General features: G+C 47.2%; 1 protein-coding gene across 2 annotated transcripts in view; it reads right to left on the reverse strand.

The window, feature by feature from the left end:
• Window positions 1-21,779, reverse strand: part of GMDS (GDP-mannose 4,6-dehydratase) — a 480,820-nt gene that overhangs the window by 234,240 nt on the left and 224,801 nt on the right. For both annotated transcript variants that reach the window (XM_060023746.1, XM_060023745.1), the window contains one exon: window positions 18,654-18,781. In XM_060023746.1, the coding sequence (XP_059879729.1) occupies window positions 18,654-18,781 (128 nt within the window). The remainder of the gene's footprint in view (window positions 1-18,653; window positions 18,782-21,779) is intronic.

Raw genomic sequence — 21,779 nt, forward strand, 5'->3', positions numbered from 1 at the left:
TACACAACCCGGGTGCACACGTCCTGGCTGTACACACCCCAGGTATACACGTCCCGGGTGTACACCACCCGCGTGAGCACATCCCAGGTGTACATGTCCTGGGTGTACATGACCCGGGTACACACGTCCCAGGTGCACATGTCCCAGGTGGGCATGAGCCAGTGTACATGTCCTGGCTGTACACGACATGGGTATACACATCCTGGGTGTACATGTCCCAGGTATACACGTCCCAGCTGTGCACAACCTGGGTGCACACGACCTGGGTATACACGTCCCGGGTGTAGACGTCCTGGGTATACACATCCCAGGTATACACGACCCGGGTGTAGACGTCCTGGGTGTACATGACCCGGGTATACACATCCTGGGTGTGCACGTCCCAGGGTTCCTGCCCCCTACCCCCCCCCACCAGTGCTGGGGAGCAGGGGACTCGGCCCTCCGGCAGCCGCCTCCTAATCTCAGCAGGCCCGTGGCCTCCGGGGGTCCAAGGCTCCCTGAAGTGTGGCCACAAGGCCCCTGTCACTCGTCACCCGTGTGCCCAGCCCCACGCGGGCGGGGACCAGCAAGCACCTGAGGTGGGGCTCACGCATACTCACTGCGGCCACACCTGGGGGAGCAGGCAGGGCGGGGCGCAGCGACCCTCGGCCTGAACCAGACATGGGGGCTTGGACGCACAGAAAAGCTGTCAGGAGTCCTCCCTGCCCCCGTCACTTATGAGCAGGAAGATGAGGCTGGGTTGCTCCATCCGCGGGTCTGGGCCACGAGCCCACCCAGCAGCATCTCCTGGTGTGCACGTGGTTTCTCTCGGGTTTGACCATGGGCTTCTGGGGAAGATGCTGCACGCAACTGCATTAACTTTAACTGCCCCCCCCAAGCACCCAGACGGCCTAAAGCTCCATATGACTGGGGGGTGTGGGGAGATGGCAAGCCAAGGGCCACACGGTCCCACATACCAGTTTTCCAAAGCTGAATTTTAGGAGAATTTAACAAAGAAACAAATCTGGCAAAAGCGATATATTGTGACCTATGAATAGACAGAACTTTCTAAAAACTTTTAAAAGTTTTAAGAAACCAAAAACTGTGGATAAACAACAAGGTCCTACTGTATAGCACAGGGAACTATATTCGATATCCTGTGATAAACCATAACAGAAAAGAATATGAAAAAGAATATATATATGTATAACTGAGTCACTTTGCTGTACAGCAGAAATTAACACAACATTGTAAATCAACTATACTTCAATAAACTAAACTTAAAAAGAAAGAAATCAAAGACTGAATACATACTTTGGGCCACATAGTGGTGAAATAAGGGAAGTAAAACAAACTCTCCTAGGAATGGTCTACTTTAAAGGGGGCTTTTAACTAAACCAGAAGAACACTTTTCTTACAGGACGTGGAGTCTTTATTTTCCCAGATGAACAGGCCAGTCATCTCACAGAGCAAATGTCCACGACTTGCTCCCGTGTACAAAGCAGGGCAGTCACAGGACGAACGTGAAAGCCACCCTCCCCCGTGAGCCAGCGTGGCCTTGGGGGGGGGTGTACACTTACAAAAACACAAACAAAATTTTAAATCAACATGGAGTTATAAATAATATGTTGTATGCCTGTATATTAGAGACACCACCCATCAATAAGAGGACAATACCGTTTTTTATACATTCCTTTTCTTATATTTTTCACTTACAAGTTCCATCTAAGGTTTCTCTTCGCCAAGTAGTTGATGAGTTGACCAGTTTTGTTCTGATTTTCTTTTGGTAAAAAATATTTATTGGAATGAAGAGTTTTCTGTGAGATACATGTAATTTGAGTTATGACATCAACTTCAATAAAGACTGTGTCATTCTGATATCACCACCCAGCTGACACGACTACCCAGAAAGCAGCAAGGGTCCTGGAAGGGGACCCTTCTGTTCAGCCGCGTCTCCTGCTTCCTGACCCGCTGCTTCGGGTCACCACTCTGACGCTCCCATAAGCACCTGGCAAAGCATGAGGTGTCTGCCCCTCGGTTCTGAGGCTGCAGGAGGGGCCACGGAGAAGGTGGGCTTTGCGGTGGCTATTTGCTCACACGTGGTTGGGCGTGCACTGGAATGAGCTGCAGTATCCTGCCTCTTCATATTTTTAAATAACTAAAATTGAGAGCGGAAATCCCAGAATCAGGAGTCTTGGGGTAAAATCCCAGATTTGCCCCCAGACTCCTGGCTGACCCTAAAGGCAAGCCATTTTCGCCCCAGGGGAGTTAAAACATCCACATCTCTGTAATTAGGAAAACTATACCAACTTCTTCCAAAAAAAGGTTTGAGATCCTTACCGAAAAAGATGCTGTGTAAATGGAAAGAATGACATGGACTCACTGAAAACCTAGGCTGTTAGTCACACCAGTAAAGCTACAAGTGTTTGATTTACGTGTACTGCTGCCCCTAAGAACAAAGAGAGCACACCATGAGCTTACGACGATCCTTTTAAACAGACGTTTGGAGCTTGTAACTAGCAAAGTTTGGCAGTCCTCAGAGCCATACAGAAAGGTGCAGCTAAAACGTTCTCCAACGTTAAATGGATCCTTACTGTGAAGTTAAAGCACTTGTAAAGTAAAGTAAGTTAGCCCAGAATTCCACCTGACAGCTGGGATTCCTCCTCCCTCTGAATTACCTGTCTGAAAGAACAGAGTCACAGTGAATCTGTCTGGCCTAAATCAAAGACCCAAAGATATATGCTCCTTTCTTACAGTTAATCCTGTGTCAACAACTACATCCTTTCTAAGGTCCTTTAGGTAAAAAACTCCGGGATTCTCTGGATTGCAAAAGGATCTGCTCTAAGGCTTGAGCTGCCTTCCTTGTTACCGGCGCCCTTGGTGTCACGGCCATTCTTGCGCGGCTGCTGCCCCCAAGAAGGTTGAAGTCATGCACTTGTGGCCTTGCCGGTGCTGGGAAAAGACTGGAAAGAGAATCCTGTGCCTGCCCCCTCTTGCAGCAGGGACAGCCTGGCCGTGGCCCCATCTGCTCCTCAGTGGGACAAGGACAGGCCACCAACTGTCAAGTCACACGATTACCACAGAGAAAAAGTACAAACTGCTCATCCCAAACGACGGCCTTCTACGAGCATCCAGGTTTTCTTTTCTCATGGATGCCCTTCTTCAGGCTTCCACACACGTAAGAGCTGGTTTTAAAATATGCAGCTCTGCATGAGAAGGCAGACTCGAAACCCACGAATCTACAGAGCCCCGGTGCAGCGCTCGCCACGGCAGGTCAGCTCGCGGTGCGACCTCAATGTGGCCAACCTGTAAAGTGTGAGGTATATACCGGGTTGTGAAGACTGAGTACAGAAGACGATAAAGAGTGTAAAGTGTCTTGGTAACACTGTGCAGTTTTAACACACTTAAATGGTATATTGGATATAATGGGTTAGATACACTATTAAAATTAATTTCCCCTGTTTCTTTTTACGTCCTCAAATGTGGCTGCTAGAAAATTTTAAATTATATAAGATTAAATGGCTTGCACGTGTGGCTTGAATTATTATTATGATCCAATTATTTCTATTGGAGAGTCACACGCTATATCATCTCTTACCCTGGTATGGAAACAGAAATAAATGTTAGCTTAAATTAGTCTAGACTAACTCAGGAAAATTGAAAAAAAAAAAAAAAAGCTGACACTGGGCTGCATGAATCGTTTGTTTCATTTAGGGGTTTCACAATGTCAAAACACCAAAGCATACTCTGCACCATTGAAAACAATATGAATTTTATGCTAGATGGTAATTAGACTTTTATGGAAACAGTGCTTATTCTCAGATTCTGAACCTTACAGCGCATACGGCTCTAGCCCCTCACTGTGAGGATGAGAAAGGCAAGACTTGGAGTGACAGAGTGAGTGTTTCAGGCTCCACAGTTCGAGGTAGCAGCACAAGGCTGAGGACGCAAGACCGGGCGGCGGGGCTGCTCTTGACAGCACACGACCCTTCTGAGTCAGGCCACACAGGCCGAGAAAACGCCAGGGAGAGACCCACAAGATTTCACGCTCCATTTAGAGATAAGTTCCACACGCACCTATTTTATTTTACTAAAACAGCTCATGAGGTTACTGCCCTCTACGAAATATGATAGAATATTTCTCAGAAAAATTGAGTTTTAGCTTTAAAAAAATTGCTATGGAAAAATTGGTACTGTGTTTTTAAGGAAAATCACTGATAACTCTGAAGAAAGGGCAACTGATTAATTTTACCACAAAAAAGCTCACTGCAGGGGCTTCCCTGGTGGCGCAGCGGTTGAGAGTCCGCCTGCCTATGCAGGGGATGCGGGTTCGTGCCCCGGTCCGCGAGGATCCCACATGCTGCGGAGCGGCTGGGCCCGTGAGCCATGGCCGCTGAGCCTGCGTGCCCGGAGCCTGTGCTCCACAATGGGACAGGCCACAGCAGTGAGAGGCCCGCGTACCGCAAAAAAAAAAAAAAAAAAAAGCTCACTACATGAACCAGTACCTAGAATTGTTCCACATTTATGACTGTCGTGGTGACTGATCCCTGTGTGAAGATGCTCTGCCTTATTTATTCATCCCAGTGACAGAAGCACCTCCTTCAAGGTGGTCCAGTGCACGACGTGTTCCCTGAGCCTGGGCTCTGCAGGTGGGTACAGTGAAGGTCTAGTTCACGTCTAACACAGAGAAAACAGCAGTGCACATCACATATTTGATCTGGGTAATAGACGGGCCGTCCAAGAGTAACGTTTCTAAAAGTCATAAGCTTTCCCTACATACAGATTTGACTAACCAGAGCTGGGAAGCCGTCTCCAGGGACATGCTAATGTCTCCCAAGGAAAGCCCATCAGAAAGTTCAGCTGCCCTGTCTTTGGACCATTAACACTGTATGTGGAGTGAGGCTGCATCCCTGAACACCGACCGTGGAAAAGTAATTCTTCTCAAATGAAAACTGGCATGTTAAGTGTACCCTCTGGGTTCGGGGCATGTTTCCCATACCCAAATAAAATTTTAAGCACAAAGAGACAGAAATGCTCTCTCCTGCTGCTAACTGTTTTATTTAGTCATCTGTCAAATAAGGGAAAATGGCAAAAAAAAAAAACCCCAAACCTTTATATTTTCATTTCCTTGTGCCTGTTCTTTCCACCATTTAAAAAAAAACCGTGGAGCTCGTCAAAAGAACAAGCCATCGTCAGGAGAGGGACGCGCCTTCCCCGTCGCACTGGCTCATTTTCCAGGGAACAGAGTTACCACAGACAAAGGACGATGCCGCACATGTACAGTAACAGCAGTAACCACTCTGACTCGCGACATAAGGTGACCCATTAAAAGATTTAAATGTTCCTCATTAACTTTTATCGGCCTCAATTTTTAACTTTTCTCCTCCTCTTGAAATTAAAAATGAGCATTCCCCCCACCTGTGTGCCCCTTCAGGTGGCGCATTCAGGCTCAGCGAGGTCTGGGGCAAACACCACAAACAACGAACTCCCTGGGCGGAGTTTCCTTGAATGTCTCCAAACCCTTCCTAAAAAGTGCTAAGTCTGAGGCTACATGGTTTAAACTGAGGGGAAGGATCAGAGATTTCACAGTCCTATTCTTCCAGGGTTTATCACTCCTAATCACTAAAAAGAAGCAACGAAAATTGAGTCCTTTCTACGTGCTAGGCATTATGTTAAGCACTTTAAATTTATCTTATGTAGTAAAATTTGTGAAAAGTAGTGCCCACCCCTTAATAAACATGATACCCACAAAGAAAGAGAAAAAGATGCCCTGAGGGTGTTCCTCTCTCCACAGCTTGTGTATCTGAGCTGCACTGTGATACTGGCGGGGGTGGGAGGGGGGCAGAGCGAGGGATGAACAAAACCTTTTGATTTGTTTCTAGAAACAATGATGTTATGTTAAAAAGTAGCATTTCAGAAAATGAAAAGTAAGTGCACATTTGGTCAGAACATTTTCGAAATATAGGAATGTTACAAAAAAAATACAGAATTTCACCTCCATGTGCACATTCACCTGTGGAAATATATTCGATGCCAGGTGATCTCTGCCTGCACTGAAAGAAATCACCTTTAATAAGCAGATTTACCTTCTCTCCTGTCACACAAAATAGGAACTGAGTAGAGAGACTCCTTCAGTTATAAAACTCACTGTTATTATTTATTGTTAATTTGATTATTGTTGCTACATGATCCTTTTTGAAAACTGGTTAATATATATCCTATAGCTCATATGTAGATATGAACAAAAAACGGAATATTTTTCAGCCACAAAAGGAAGGAAATCTTTCCATTTGCAGCGACGTGGATGGACTTGAAGGGCATTATCCTAAGTGAATAAATCAGACAAAGAAAGACAAATACTGTCTGACCTCACTCCTATGAGAGAAACCTAAGAAATACAGCAAGCAGAAAACGGAGCTCATCAAAACAGAGCACAGGTTGGTGGCTGCCGGTGTGGGGGAGGAGTCGTAGTAAAAGGCGAGCGAAGGGGGAGAAGGGGGTCAAAAGGCACAACCGTCCAGTTCCGGGGATGTGACGCACCGCAGGGTGACTACAGTTAACAGCACTGTGTTGCATACTTGAAAGCTGCTAAGAGTAGAGCTTAAAAGTTCTCATCATAAGAAAAAAAATTGTAACTATACAAGGTGACAGGTGTTACCTAGACTTATCGTGGTGATCATTTTGCAAGATATACAAGTATCAAATCTTTATGCTGTACATCTGAAACTAATGCAATGTTACACGCCAACCAGATCTCAATGGAAAAAAAAACTATTGTTAGCTGACCCTAATTTAAGAAAACTTGTATTGCTGCAAACATGTCGATTCCATCCACAGTCACCTCAGGTGGCTGGCAGGCAAACTTGGTAGCCCACTATCTACAAGAAATTGTAGAAGCAAGTTTTCCTCCTCAAAGAACACAATGGTGTAATTCTTTTTAAAAGACTATATTTCAGTTACAGAGAAAACTACTACTACTATGTCAAAAATGACAATAACATGCCTTTTGTCACCTTGCAAACTTTAGACTTGAAAGCAGCCTCTAGTGCAACTTTCCCATCACCCCAGCTGAGTTCCGAGGCCACCAGTGTAGCAGCAGCGCTCAGAGACTGCAGGGCCGGCTGGCTACAGCGCGCACGCGGCTGCTCAGGGACAGGAGCCCCAGCCAGCTGGTTCCGCTGAGGGACGCCCCATTTCTTTATAAAATCCAGAAAAGCAGGGACGGGCGAACACAGAAGTGCAGGTACGGCAAGACGGAGAGCTCACAGGAGATTCACTTGAGTACAAGCACGGCTCCGCATGGTGTCCCATCGACACCAACACGGGGTGGCAGGGAGCACGAGAGAGGGCAAACGACACAGGAGGTGCAGGCCGAGATCCGCACGGTCGCCTGACGGCCGCGAGCTGCCAGCAGCTCTTCACAGGCAGTGCTACAGGGTGAGAAGCCAATCGCACGCGATCTGTGTTGGACTGAGCACCCACGAGCTGCCATCAAACAAAACCGGGAGCCTGTTAAGCCAAGGCTGAAGAGGCCACACACGCTCTGCACCCCGACTGCTCGCTGTCTACTTTACACCACTGTCACGACCACACGAAGCCCACGTGGGGCGGCACCGGACACAGGTCCTGGGAGGGGGTGAGACCGCGCCGGACGCGGGTCAGGGGCCGGGCGGGCCAAGAGCCTCGTGCCCGGGGCCAGTGCAGAGCCAGGCCCCCTGCGACACCACGTGGGGCGGGCAGGTACCCCCTGCAGCGTCCCCTCCCACCTTCGACCAGAGAGAGAGTCTTTGCGAGTGAAAACCTGGCCCTACGAGCCCCTTCCCTTGCAGAGCAGAACGGCCACAGGCCAGGGCTCACCGTAAGTCCGCGGCCTTCTCTTCTTCCCAGCCAGGGCACAGGCCACGGGGGTGGCCACTGCTGCTGCCGCCGTGGGTCACGGGAGACGCAAGGGTCGCAGCGTGGACTCCAGGCCGTGAGGAGAGAGGAGCCCCCGCAGGCCCCCGTCACTTGCGGCTGAGTGTGGCTCCTAAGTGACAGGGAAGCACCCGGGGGACCGTCTCCGCGTGAATGGCTAAGGCGTCACGCAGCACTCTCGCTGGCTACGTGATCCGCTGGAAGCCACAGCGGAAAGACCACGGGGGCCTGCAGCCGTGTTGAGACTGAACTGTTTCAAGTCAGTGAACGTCTCTGAGGAATGAAGGGCTTCACCTGCCAGAGGAAGGGGCTGCATCAGTTGCTTCTAAACTAGATGGACCAACGAGGCTGCTCTGGTCTGAGTCCATCCCGTTTCGGTGCCCCTGCTTCAGGTGCTCTGAAGGCTCCGTGCGTTGCAAGCAAGGGTGAGCGTGGAGGCCAGACGTGGAGGATGCGTGCGTGTGCGTGCGTGTGAAGGCGGCCCAGCCAGCCCGGTGAAGGCCCCTGCAGGGGCCAGGTGAGGTTCAGCCCCCGACCCGACGGGCGCAGGCGCGGCAGCCTCAGGTGGGACAGGACCTCGAGTGCCGCACTCCAGTCACCAGCCTTGGCTCCGCAGTGGAGACGCTGCTGCTGGCCGTAAGGAGAAGGACGATGGTCTCTGTGCTTCAGAGGCAGCCGGCCGGCAGCAGAGCCGACATGGGAGCCCGTCCAAGCCGGCACAAGGCAGGCTCTCAGCCCTCGGGTGCTGGTCAGAGACAAACTGAGCTATTCTCTCTCCAAGGCTTATTTTGGAGGAAGAAGGATAATAGCGTCTATCTCACGAGACTGCTGTGAAAGTCAGCTTCTAAAAAGTGTCAAGTAGTTTATACATTCAGTACTCAGTAAGGTCTTAAACTTGGAAATAAAGGCTAAACATGTATTTGAATGAACAGCATTTCAGATTCAGAGAAAGGTCTTTTCTTTAAAACAACAACTGACACATAGAGCAGGTTAAAAATAAAGGGCCGTCCAGGAGATTCTGGTTTCCCAGTTATTCCCACACAGGCTGGCCGCTCCTCCAACCCACTACGGAGATGGGAAATGAGCTGCAGACACCGTCCTTTCACCTGCTGAACGCGAGCTCACGTGATTATCATGGTTTCCTTGAATGGCAGCCCTTCCCGATCAGATCAGGAGGCTTTAGCTACTGCAGGAAGGAGGGGAGGCCGGCAGCCACCTCTTGGCGGGAGAAGGCGGTTCACGCGTGCCCAGCGCGGTCAAGCGCCAGCCGGGACCCTGGAGGCTCCCGCTGCTGCAAGAGGCCTTGGGGCGCAGAGCCAGGGCTTCCCACTCCAGATGCTGGTGACCCATCAGAGACGCTCTCGGCGGGGGTTTAGATCCCCGCCACCTGAGAGAAGGGGAAGGGCGGGGCCCAGAGGGGGAGGGAGGGAAGGAGGGGAGGGCCAGAGCCCTGCAAGCCAGGAAGGACCCGACAGGAATGTCACCTAAGCCTCCGCAGCCTCTTCGAGCCCACGAGCCTCCTGAGGTCCCACACCGGGACCTCGTTAGGGCTCATTTCAGCAGGTGACTCACTTGGCTCAGCCGTTCCCTGATGCTTTGGTTTCCCAGAGCCTCAGGCAGACAGTTCACGACAATGAGGCTTTCAGCCGCCGCTGACAGCAGGCGGTGGAATTCAAGCCACCTAGGTCCTTTCTTCCAACTTCTCACTTCAGGTTTTTTGAAGATAAGGATCAAATGAAATGATTTCTGTTAAACCTGTATTTCCTGTACAGAGTTGATACCTTCTCCAAATTACATGATTGTACAACTACTAAACTAATACTCACTGCAGCGGAAGTCTCCGCTCAGAACGTGGAGCTATAGCCTTTTAACCCGGGGTCCTCAGATATTGCAGCTTCTTCCTAACCCAGTTCCTCGGAACTGGGCTCCATCTCACAGGGCAGGGGAGGCCCTAAAGCCAGCGGCACAAATGCTGGTTTATCCCTAATTCCTGGTGAGGGTCAACGCTGGAGGCCAGTGAAAACAATAGCTGTCACATCTCACAAGAAGGACTAAATGTACCAAGAAGCCGCCCTGAAACGCAGTGCGGGTCACAGTCAGGGGCCTGGCTGGAACCTGCCGTTGGAAGGCCAGGGCACCTCCCTTCAAAGCCAGCCTTTTTCCTGTAAAAAATGCAAATAGTAATTCCTGCTCTCCTAACCGTGGGCTGACATCTGTCAGGAGAATCAAATCCAAAGATGTAAGTGATAAAGCACTACACAAACACAAGAGGATAACCTTCAGAGCTTTAAAAAAAAAAAGGTCCAGTGAAAGCGCTTTGTATTTTGTTTGCAAACTTGAAATTTAAGATCCAGTGAAAATCAGCAAGTAATTCTTGACCCAAAGGAGGCACTATAAGAAAAAGCATATGAAACCATGAAGCCTGGGATTCTGATCTCTGCGCCTGCGCAGGTGAGCAGGACGGAGGTGCCACTGCCACGCCCGGGGGGAGTGTGGGGACTGTGTGGACCTGCCAGGAATGCAACCTGCCTCCCAGGCTCCGCCCAGGCAACCCTCACCCGGCAGCGGGGCTGCCGCACTCCACGCACAGGTGAGCCAGCAGCTGAGGGCAGACCTGGACACCTGCATCCGTGCTCTGAACATGGGGAGGAAAGGACGTGGCACTCGGAGAACATAAAGATCCCGCAGGACCATCCTCCTTCCTTCACAGAGATCTTCCACAGCTACTGTTAAAAAACTCTGCCTACGAATCTTTAAGTCAACTTTTACATGTATTTAAAAACAAAGATGGATCATTAGAAAGTGAGCTGCTACTGATGAGTGTGTGAGTGTGTGTGAGTGTGTGTGTGTGTGTGTGTGTGTGTGTGTGTGTGTGTGTGTGTGTGTGTGTCTGGGGGTCGGGGGAGGGGAAGGAATGGAGAGAGAAAGTTTCCAAAACAACAGAATCTGTGATGGAAATCTTGCTCTATCAAGAAGAATCCTGCATCAGATGACACTCTTGAAAACTGAGAGGAAACACAGTGAGAGGCTCAAAGATGAAGAGGCTTCTGGAGGAGCAGATGTCAACACTATCAGTCACACAAAGGGCGCCTGACCTTGTCAACTAATGTACTTCTGCGATTTCTAAATTTCGTCGTCAGTCAGAGCCAATGTATCATTCTTTCTTTCTATGTTTTCCATCTGCTCAGATATCCTTCTTTGAAAAACAGGAATAAAAATAAATAAATAAATAAAAATAGGAATAAAGTCTAATAATAGTAGAATCTAGAGATCATCGGGAAACTTACCACAGAATGAGAACGTCTGAGCGCTGCTCAGCGTCCCTTCACGGCAGCACGCAACAAGAGAGAAAACTGCTTGGACACATCTCGCTGGAATCAAGTCAATCCAACAACTAAAACCTAAATGTGGTAAGAGCATATTCACATTTGCTCAAGAGTGGAAAATGTCTTATGCTAAGTATAGGAAACAATATGTTAATAGTAAGGGGAATAAGACACATCTCATATTTTCTATAAATTCGTTTTCATAAATTTTATAAAGAGCTGATCACATAGGGAGATTCCACTCATTTCAAGTATTTATGGGGCATCTGTTCTGTACCAGGCAGGTTGCGAGGCACAATTAGAAGAGGAACAAAATCCAGTCGTGCCTTCAAGCAGCTGAGAGGGACAGACACAAGATAACCAACCACATCCTTTCCTATGTTTGTGGAGGAGTGATTTTATTCTCCGAGATTTCAGATCTTAGATTCTGCAGGAAGTAATGAACAATGATTTAAGCTCGACCATTTTCTTTAGAATATGAGAAGATACAGCAAAAGTGATCTCAAATATTTTACATAGCTCACAGATAGCGGGGGACTGCAGAGTAATTTCGTCTCTTTCTTTAGGATCTTTACTAATAATTTCCAAATGAGGCTTCCGTCAACAGCGCAGACTGTTTCACAGATGGTTTCTCAGTTTTGCCTTCAGATAATTCTGCTTCTGTAAAACTTCACCTGTGAATTATTTGGGTTTCGTGGAAGCCCCATCCATGATCTTCTTTGCTAAAATGAGAGGGGATCTTCACTCAACAGCCCCCAGGTTCATCCACTCGGGCATATTGAGATTGCAGGCAGAACACAACCATGGCCTCTAGAACGACTCGAAAGGCTACGTGGGAAAACCCTTTGGAAATTTGGTCCCAAGAGATGGTGGCTTTTGAAGATTCTTTACAATAAGGCATCAAGAACATGGAACAAAGTCAATATCCTGTTTTGAAGCTATTTAGTCAAGGTGTCAAACACCTCATTCCTGCACAGTATCTATTCCAAACAAGAGCCCAGAGCATTGCCTTCTCCTGCAAATCATCACTAAGCGTAGGTGACGTCATACTTTGAGAGGCAATTACATCCATATCACATGAGGAGTCTTGTCACTACAATTAAAGAGCCAGTTTTCATTGTGGGAGGAAGCAGACAGGAAGCGGGCGCCAGCAGGGACAGGAGGGAGGGCGGAGGGGCAGAGAAAGGACAGGGCCAGGCAGTGAGGAGGGGACGGCAGCCGAGGGACCCTTGCCAGGCACTTGAGACAAGAGTGAATGAGTCCCACCATTTACACGGTTATGTTCAGGAACTGACCCGTGACTTTCTTGGGTACGAGTGGTTGCTTGGTGGCCTGCAGGGTATGCTGACACAGCATCGGGGAGGGGGGTGACCTGGAGGGGGGGCCAGGATGCTGCTCATTGCAGCTAACTGCTGCCCCTGAAAAGGTGAGTGGCGTCTACACACCAGGCGCTGTGTCTTCTGAGAGGGCAGCCCACCACCCTACACTCGCTTCTTCCTCTCTCCACACAGACACACACACACACCTTTGCCAAGAACCACTTTTCTAATTTAAAGTCAGATGCTCAATTCTACCTTTTTAAAACACACGGAAAATCTGATCTCACAATGCACCCACCTCCATGTTTCTAACTTATCTGTGGATGAAAACTTGAGGCATATCCATCCTAGAAGCTTCATTTGTTAACACAACGAAGTAAACAGGGCCTGCAGTTTATAGGGTGTGGGGCATGGCTGCTTCCGTGGTGTCATCCCCAACCCGTGAAGACCTGGCCATGGAAATACGGCAACTACGACTTCCTGCACGTCTGCTGGGTGGGGTCTGACTGGAGAACAGGATCAGGTACCGTTGACTCTTAGAGATGCAAACCCAAGAGGAAATCAAACTCCTCTCCTGAGTGTGAAGAAGAGATGTCCCAACAAGCAAGCTTCCCCTTACACAGAATCTCAGGAAGTTTAAATGCATCCTTTCCTTCCAGATCTGTGTGAATTAATACCAGGTGCAAAATGCCAGCAGCAGCCTGCACGAGGAGGAGAGGGGGCCTGAGACACAGCAGTCACCTCCCCAGCTCTGTCACCAGGCTCCCGTCCCCGCCAGAGGCCCCCTGCTCCCCCCAGATCTCTGTCACCTGCTGAGACCAAAGCTGTCCTGAAGGTCAACTCACTTGGCGGCCAAGGAACAGGGAGGGTGGGCGGTTCCCAGCTCATTTCCCCAAACACACCCTGTGCATCTGGGCCTCATGCATCCAGCCAGTGGGAGGGGTTCAGGGAGAGCCGACAGCCAGCTCAGTGGCTCTGAACTGCCAGATACTCCTCCTGCCCTGGGACCACAAGTGGCAGAAAGAGAAAAGGACAGAAGGTAATTTTCTGTCTCTCCGGGAAACAGAAAGTCACCCGGATCCCACTGTTGCCCTCACTTCAGCCTAAGTCAGGGGTATGGCTCGGGCATCAGGCCCGGGCCGGGGACCAGGCGGCCTTCACCTCCGTGGTCACCTTGGCTTTGAGCAATCACGTCCCCTCAGCTCCCTCGTCTGTAAGAGGAGGACGGACTCACCCTGTCTGGGGGCTTGTGCACATTATAGAAGACGATGGATATGAAGTTTCTGGCATGTAATACATGCCTAACATTTGGCAATTATTCTTTTTTTTTTTTTTTTTTTTTTGCGATACGTGGGCCTCTCACCGTTGCGGCCTCTCCCGTTGCGGAGCACAGGCTCCGGACGTGCAGGCCCAGCGGCCACGGCTCACGGGCCCAGCCGCTCCGCGGCACGTGGGATCCTCCCGGACCGGGGCACAAACCCGCATCCCCTGCATGGCAGGCAGACTCTCAATCACTGCGCCACCAGGGAAGCCCGGCAATTATTCTTATTTTTATTTCTGAAAGTAGCTTTTTATTACTAATCTGGGCTCCCTGACCAAAAAGAAAACAATTAAAGGAATATATTAAAATTCAGATGAACCTCAAAACTTCTCCCCTGATAATGTGAAAGTCCCCGGATTGCCTCTAGGCCAGGTTTCTCTTCGGGAGCATCTGTCCTGTCAGCCGTGGGCAGCAGAACCTCATGATATGTTTAAATGGCTTTTTGCAGAGTCCTGGAAAGAGCTCAGACTCGGGTCTCTTGATTACCTGTGTATCCCAAGAGCAAAGGACCATCCCGTAGGTGGAAAAGCTTAAGGACTCTTGTGGCCTAGCCCTTAACAATAACTTATCTCTCAATCTTTTCTGGCTAATTCTATCAAGGTGCAACCACAGTGGGACCTCTTTAGCCAAACGGCTACTGTTCATTTTATTTAAGCTCAGGGCACCATTTCCCAACTCCGCACTGCTAGACGTTAATGCCCACTTTTCACTAGAAGCGGGGCAAGGTAAGATGTGTTTGGAAAACCCTCTACTACTCCCAGCAGGCCTAGTGCAGGCTCACATATGCTAAGTTCTGAGAAGGTGGTCTTATAGTAAAGAAATCTGCTGACCTTTATGCAGTATAGCACTGTCTTGTCAGGAGGGTTTGGCTTTGGGCAGGGTCATTTGTAGCAGCTAGAACCACGGCCATGGGAGATAGTCCACAGAGGTGCTGAAGGAACAATGTTCCAGGCACTGCTGGTGCACTGCCGGTGCACTGCCGGTGCACTGCCAGTGCACTGCTGCTGCAATGCTGGTGCAATGCTAGTGCACTGCTGCTACAATGCTGCTGCACTGCTGGTGTACTGCTGGTGCACTACTGCTGCAATGCTGGTGCAATGCTGCTACAATGCTGCTGCACTGCTGGTGCAATGCTGCACTGCTGGTGCAATGCTCCTGCAATGCTGGCTGCCTGAGCTCACCCGACGTGGCACACAGCGCCGCGTGCTCTCATGAATACGAGCTGATGCTCCGAGTTCATGATGGGAGTCAGGCGTGAGAACAGGTTGCGGTCAGGGCACAGAAATATTTAAGAAGATGAAGATATTTTAAAAGTTTGGATTGTCAACTGACCTTATCCCATAAGAAATGCATATTTTTGAAAACCTGTGTTTGTGTAAGTTGTGTATTTATAGCCCCGAGCCATTAGCCCTACAGCAATTTTTAAATAGTCATTTTTTTCTCGAAACACAACAATAACTGCAGATGTTAATTACAGCACCTGGGTGGTGGGTATATGTCTGTTCACTGTAAAATTAATGCAACAATTCTGCATCTTTAACAATGTTTCTAATAAAATAATATAAAAGATGTAACTGCACATGACTTGTTTATTCTAAAGCGCCATGTAATTTAATATAGTTTTTATATTCTTCATTTCAAGTTGAAATACCTCTTACCCACTCAAATAATTTTTAAATCATTTTGATCTAGGAAACAAGACTAAGAACAGAAGTTAGTGAATCTGAATCAGCAACAGGAAATGGGTTTGTATAAATTGTTGGAAAAATGTTTACAGGGAAGAGATAGATTCTCATCAGGGATGTATAGCACGTTAATGCTGATTTTTAACAGGATGGCTATTATGCCCTTTTCACAGATGGATAAATGGATGTATAAAACCTTGTTAAGGGCTTCCCTGGTGGCACAGTGGTTGGGAGTCCGCCTGCCGATGCAGGGGACACGGGTTCGTGCCCCGGTCCGGGAAGATCCCACATGCCGCGGAGCGGCTGGGCCCGTGAGCCATGGCTGCTGAGCCTGCGCGTCCGGAGCCTGTGCTCCGCGACGGGAGAGGCCACAACAGTGAGAGGCCCGCGTACCGCAAAAAAAAAAAAACCTTGTTAAGACTTAGGCTCACTGACCCAGCTGGGATCACCTACACCCAGTCTGGCAAAGGCTCTCTACTCTTCATCATTAAAATTCATCCATAAATAAGAACGTATTAGTCACTTAACCTAAAGATATACGAATACAACATGTTTACGTATAAATGAGAGGGATTATATAATTAAAGCGTATGTAAATGAGATGCTATTATGACTTGTTTGATCTGTGCTGGCCAAGGCTTCTTTACTCTAAAGCTGATTATAGCGCCAGGATGCAGATGTGTTTTAAACAAACAATGCTTCTCATTTTTCATTCTTAGCCTTGTTGATTTTAATTTTGGCCACACCTACTTTTAGTCATAAGTCTGTGAGGTAACCTCATTTTAATATATTTAGAAATGCAAAGGATGGTAATGTTTCTTGCAATGGAGATAGCGAACTATGGATTCTTATTTAATGATGACACATTTTTAGAAATCATGAAATGTCGACTTCTTTCAGAACCCGTAAGTGAGCAAATGCTTTTTAGAGCATCAACATGTGTTACTGTCGGAGCCAAGGGAATCCTTAATACGCAAAACCCACCTGTATTGTGGAACAAATCAGGTGTTGAACGCCAGCGAGAATGACTTAACTTTGTATGTGTGTTTGTGAAATCTGAAAATGTGACACTTGCTGAAAAGGCAGAACCTCTTAACCCTCACATCTTACTCTCCTGGAGATCTTGGCTCCTGCGGCTGCTGTACTGACACATCTCGGCAAGGAATCTTCAAAATGACATCATTTGAGAAGACCTTTTTGAAGTCTTTGAGCCACAGTGTTTCTGAAATATTTTCCTGTTAAACAAATACAAACGTGGGCCCTTTGTGCCAGGGTTGCGCGACACCCAGGAGCAGCGCCACCCTCGGCATCTGGGGACGAGATGACAGCACGGTCCTTCCCGCAGACCCACTGAGCTCACGAAAAGTGGTCTTGTTACTTATGTGTTTATGTAACAGTCTCATGCCTTTTTGTTGAATTTTTCTGGCCTGTTTTCAAAATGTCATGTATCTTTTTCCCTGATTGAAAAAGTTTATACATACTCATTTCAATATATGGAAAATACCAAAGTATACAGAAGAAAATAAACATAACCAAAAATAAGTATTACTAACATTTTGATATACTGTTTCTCACACTATCAAAATCTATTTCTGAGTTCCAATAACAAACTTCTTTTGTACCCCAGTGCAAAAATATAAAATAAAATAGAATGAAATTTCATCTATTTGGTTCCCGAAACTGAAGAACAAGACTTTGGATGACGAAGGATACGCACAGAGCCTTCTGTGCGGCTCTAAGTAAATGCAGAAGCTCAAAGGTTACATGCCAAAATGCTATTCTTGAGAAAATAATGCACTTATTTTTACAAAACTTGCCTCATATTTTTAAGAAGGTAAGACCATATAGGTCAGACAAAAGGAAGTTTCAGCTTCTCTTGTTAACACCTCCTTTCTCCCACTTTCTTATTACTTCTGAAAGTATGGTCTTACATATTTTTAACGAATGTTCTTAAAATATATCCAAGGGCGACTATCATAAAATGCTTCCTTGTATTTACAGTTTAGAAGAACACATTTAAATGATCTAAATGTTACGTTGTTCAAAATTTTTAATCAGAAGTTTTTGTCTGTAATATAAATCAGAATTAGGTGTTTAAGTATGCAACATTTTTAATTGTTACACACAAAAATAACAACACTCTGAAGCTGACCTCTGGGTTAGCAAGTGAACTGCTTGTTTGCTTAGGAAACCAGATCCGGTTTCCCAGAGAGGCATCATTGAGGACAGAAATAGTCTCCCGAGTACAGGAAATCTGTAAGCACCTAAACAAGGACCAGCAGACTCCGGGACAAACACAATGTCACCAACGTGCTCCCTCACGTCTGGCCACAGAATCACCACGGATATCTAAAAGCATACTAATGCCGGCAAGGTAAGAGGTAATAATTTTTTTAAAGAAAAATCATACTACTTATATATGTAACATACGTAACCCAAACCAAAACTTAATAGCACATAAATCCCAAGACTGAAAGTCTGAATTTCCCTCTAACTACACCCGTTGTTCTGCAATAGCGTTATTACTAGCATCTCTCTCTTTGCTCTTTGTTTAATGGACACAATCACGGGTGTGAGTCACAGGCTACCAAGCGCACGGGGTAATAACCAGAGTCTGAACCAATCGCTCTGTAAGAACAGCACTCTGGGAGTGATTAGTAGAATAATGTAAATCTGAAGGTCTTAGATTATACAAATTGAAATCAGGCAGTATTTCTTGCAGGTCTGAGGACTAGTTCTGTTATAACAAGATGATCTCACAGTTAGTTACGTGCGTCTTGGGCAGGGATGAGGGAGTGGCACAAGGAAGACGCTTTAGAAAGGAAGGAACACCATTTACTTTTTACCCATCATCCAGACCACTGACCGGCACCTTCATTTTGAATGATTAAAAGAAGGGTCGTGAGAGGTCTCCCCCTTCCAGGGGGGTGCGGGACGGCCTGCACACACCGCTGACCATCCAGCCGGGAGGGGGCACAGCGTGAGCTTCAACACATCTGCATTAGCACCAGCGTACCTGCCGCCACCTCCAGGAGAGCTCTCCCCGAGGCCTGGCGTCCGGATGCCAGCAGATACAGGCACTTAAAGACCAAAACGCGAGGGTCCCTACCTCCACGTAGTCCTTGGCGTGGCCCCAATCTCGTTTGGCGTCCAGATTCCCCAAGCTGAAGCATTCCAGTTGTCCAAGGTAAATCTTAGCTACTGACCGGCTAATTTTTCGAGTAACAAAATTAGCTCCTAAAAGAGACAAAAGATGCATTATCAGTCGAGTGCATTTGACATTTAACAGTTTGGTGAACCAAACACAATCTCAGCCTCTGGGCATTTCTTTCATTCTTTTCCCCCCTTTAAAATAATAACAAAAGAAAAGAAAACGAAAAAGACCATTAACTGTCATTCAGACAAGTTAAGGAGCTCTCACTCTGAGTGTCACATCAGCTCCACCGCCGTAACAAACCTTTGTCTTTGGGGGACGCCTTGGCATTCCGCATTCGCTGCTGTAACGTGCGATCCAGGCGCCCAGCCAGAGAAAAGCTCTCGGAATGCCAGTTTTTAAACAGAAAATTCAACAGGGTTGGACGAAGGGAAATGCCAGAATCAGACCACCCTGATTTTTTCAAGAACATAAACATCATATATTCCTATTAATAAAACTATTTTGGGGTTCACGGGGAGAGAGAGAGGAGAGCAACTTAGCTCCCAGGGTGTAAGTAAAGAAAACGAAGAAGAAATGCGTAAGTGGCGATCACCCTTATTTAGAAACCTGCACAGCCATCCAGTGCTAAGTCGTAAGTTTCTAGACCATCTGTACTTACTACAGTGCCACCTTCTAATTTCATCCAAGTGTCATCTGCAGAATAGGATTCCTGAATTCTGTATAAATATTTTGGTATGATTGGATGAAAGGTGTCATAAACTAAAGGAGTGAAATTGTTTTAAAGTTCTCTGGTCTTTAATGAAAGCTTCTGTCCACTTTTAAAAGATCACAAAGAAGGACAAAATTAAAAGGCACTTCTGAGATAAGTTTATCTCTACCCCTGTATCTAGGTCAGGTTATCACAAAGCACCAGGTAATGTCAAAATCTCAAGATAATTAACAAGCACATGAGCTAGTCAATACTGGCTTCAAACAGTTTAGCCACATTACCATCATAATTTACCACACAGCAATAACTTCAGCTTTGTTCCTTTGCATAAGAAACAGAGAGGTGAATGTGATGAGAAAGCTTGGGCTTCTGGAGAAACTGGCACAGAGATAAGGTGAATTTTCTAAATAAGTTTTCTCAGTTTTGGCAAGAAGATAGCCCCGTACAAGTTCAAACACGTACTAGGCTCACTTACTACACAAACTCAGTAGACACATTTCAATGCCCTATCGTTAAAAATGACGATAAGGCTTCCATGGAAATCCAAGTTTCCAGTTTCTCTTAGCAGCTGAGAGAGCACTCGAGGAAGTCCAGTTCCAAATTTGCAGGGCAGCTCATAAAACACAAGCGCTCCTTCAAAACAGAGCCTTTGAAAATGAAGTATTTGCCAGGCACAATCCTTCTCAATCTATTACCAACTAGCAACTTTTTATTTTCTATTAATTTAAATTTATAATTAAATTTAGACTTGATGCCTATCTTTGTACTTTAACGTCAGGACTATACCATCATGCCAGAATTTCCTAGATACATGTGTGATGCCGAGTCATCAGATGAAGCTCCCAATGCCAACCAGCTCAGAGTATTCTATCTGCCAGTATAGTAATGCTTAGGGGCGTGGTGGAAGCACTGACGTCGTTCCAACCTCCACTCCCGCCTGCTGTTTACTCCCCCAACCAGCACTAAGTGAGCACCAAGCAGCAAGCCCGGAGCAGAGGCAGCAGGGGGTGAAGAGGAGGCCCCCCTGCTAAAGGAGCCCAGAGAGGGGGAGATGGACAGGGCAATCCCTGCTGCCAGAAGTGAGATGGCAGGTCTGCAGGGACGAAAAGAGTCAGGGCCCCGTACACGATGCCGCAGTGACCACAACCCCACCCCTCGGATGAGCAACCCACGAGCTAAGAATTATTACCCGCATTTCGTAGATGATGAAGCTGAGATTCAGAGAAGCTGTGCAGACTGGCCCTTCTAACCCAGTTGTCCAACTCGGTCTGTGTGGCTGCAAAGCCCAGGCTCTCACCTCCCAGCACTTGGAATGGCACGCTAGGGGGTATGGAGCCTTCCTTCTCTGGATTCAAAATGATCTTGGATACCTAGTCAGTTACTTGAAATTTCTAGTTCTTAGAACTTAATTTTAATGTTTTTATTTATAGCAGCTTGATTGAGATATAATTCACATTCCATACAATTCATCCATTTAAAGTGTACAATTCCATGGCTTTTAGTACATCCACAGACTGTGCAGCCAGCCCAGCAATCAATTTTAGAACATTCTCATCACCCCCGAGAGAAACCCGTACCCCTCAGCGATCATCCCGCCCCATCTTCCCCAGCCCCCTGGCCCTGGGCAAGCAGTCATTTATTTTTTCGTCACTAAAGATTTGCCTATTCTGAACACGTCACATACGTGGAATCGTATAGTATGTGGTCTTTTGTGACTGGCTTCTTTCACTCAGCCTACCGTTTTCCAAGTTCCTCTGTGTTACGTGAATCAATCCCTCCTTCCTTCTCCATGGTTGGATACTATCCCATTACGTGGATACAGCACATTTCATTTATCCATTCATCAGTAAATGGACATTTGGGTTGTTTCCATTTCTGGCTATTGTGAATACTGCCGCAGTGAACACGGATGCACAAGTTTCTGTGTGGGGATTATGTTTTAATTTCTCTTGGGTAGACACCTACAGATGCAATCACTGGGTCAACAGGGCAGCTCTACAATTAACCTATTAAGGAACTGCCAGACTGCTCTTCACGGCAGATGCAGCAGGTTAGAGCCCCGCCAGCCGTGGACTGGCTCTCATTTGCCCACACCCTTCCCGACAGTCGTTATACTTCCACCTTTTTGATGACAGTCACCCTTATGGGTACTAAGTGGTATCTCATTGTGGTTTTGATTTGCATTTCTCTGATGACTAATGACTTTAACCCTCTACGTTCTCATGTACTTATGGGTCACTGGTATATCTTCTTTGGAGAGATGTCTACTTGGATTCTTCGTCCAATTTTTAAAGTGTGTTACTTGTCTTCTTAATACTGAATTGTAAGAGTTCTTCATACGTTCTGGATCCAAGTCCTTTACCAGATAT

Source organism: Delphinus delphis, chromosome 10 (genome assembly GCF_949987515.2).
Source record: "Delphinus delphis chromosome 10, mDelDel1.2, whole genome shotgun sequence".
Classification (NCBI taxonomy): Eukaryota; Metazoa; Chordata; class Mammalia; order Artiodactyla; family Delphinidae; genus Delphinus; species Delphinus delphis.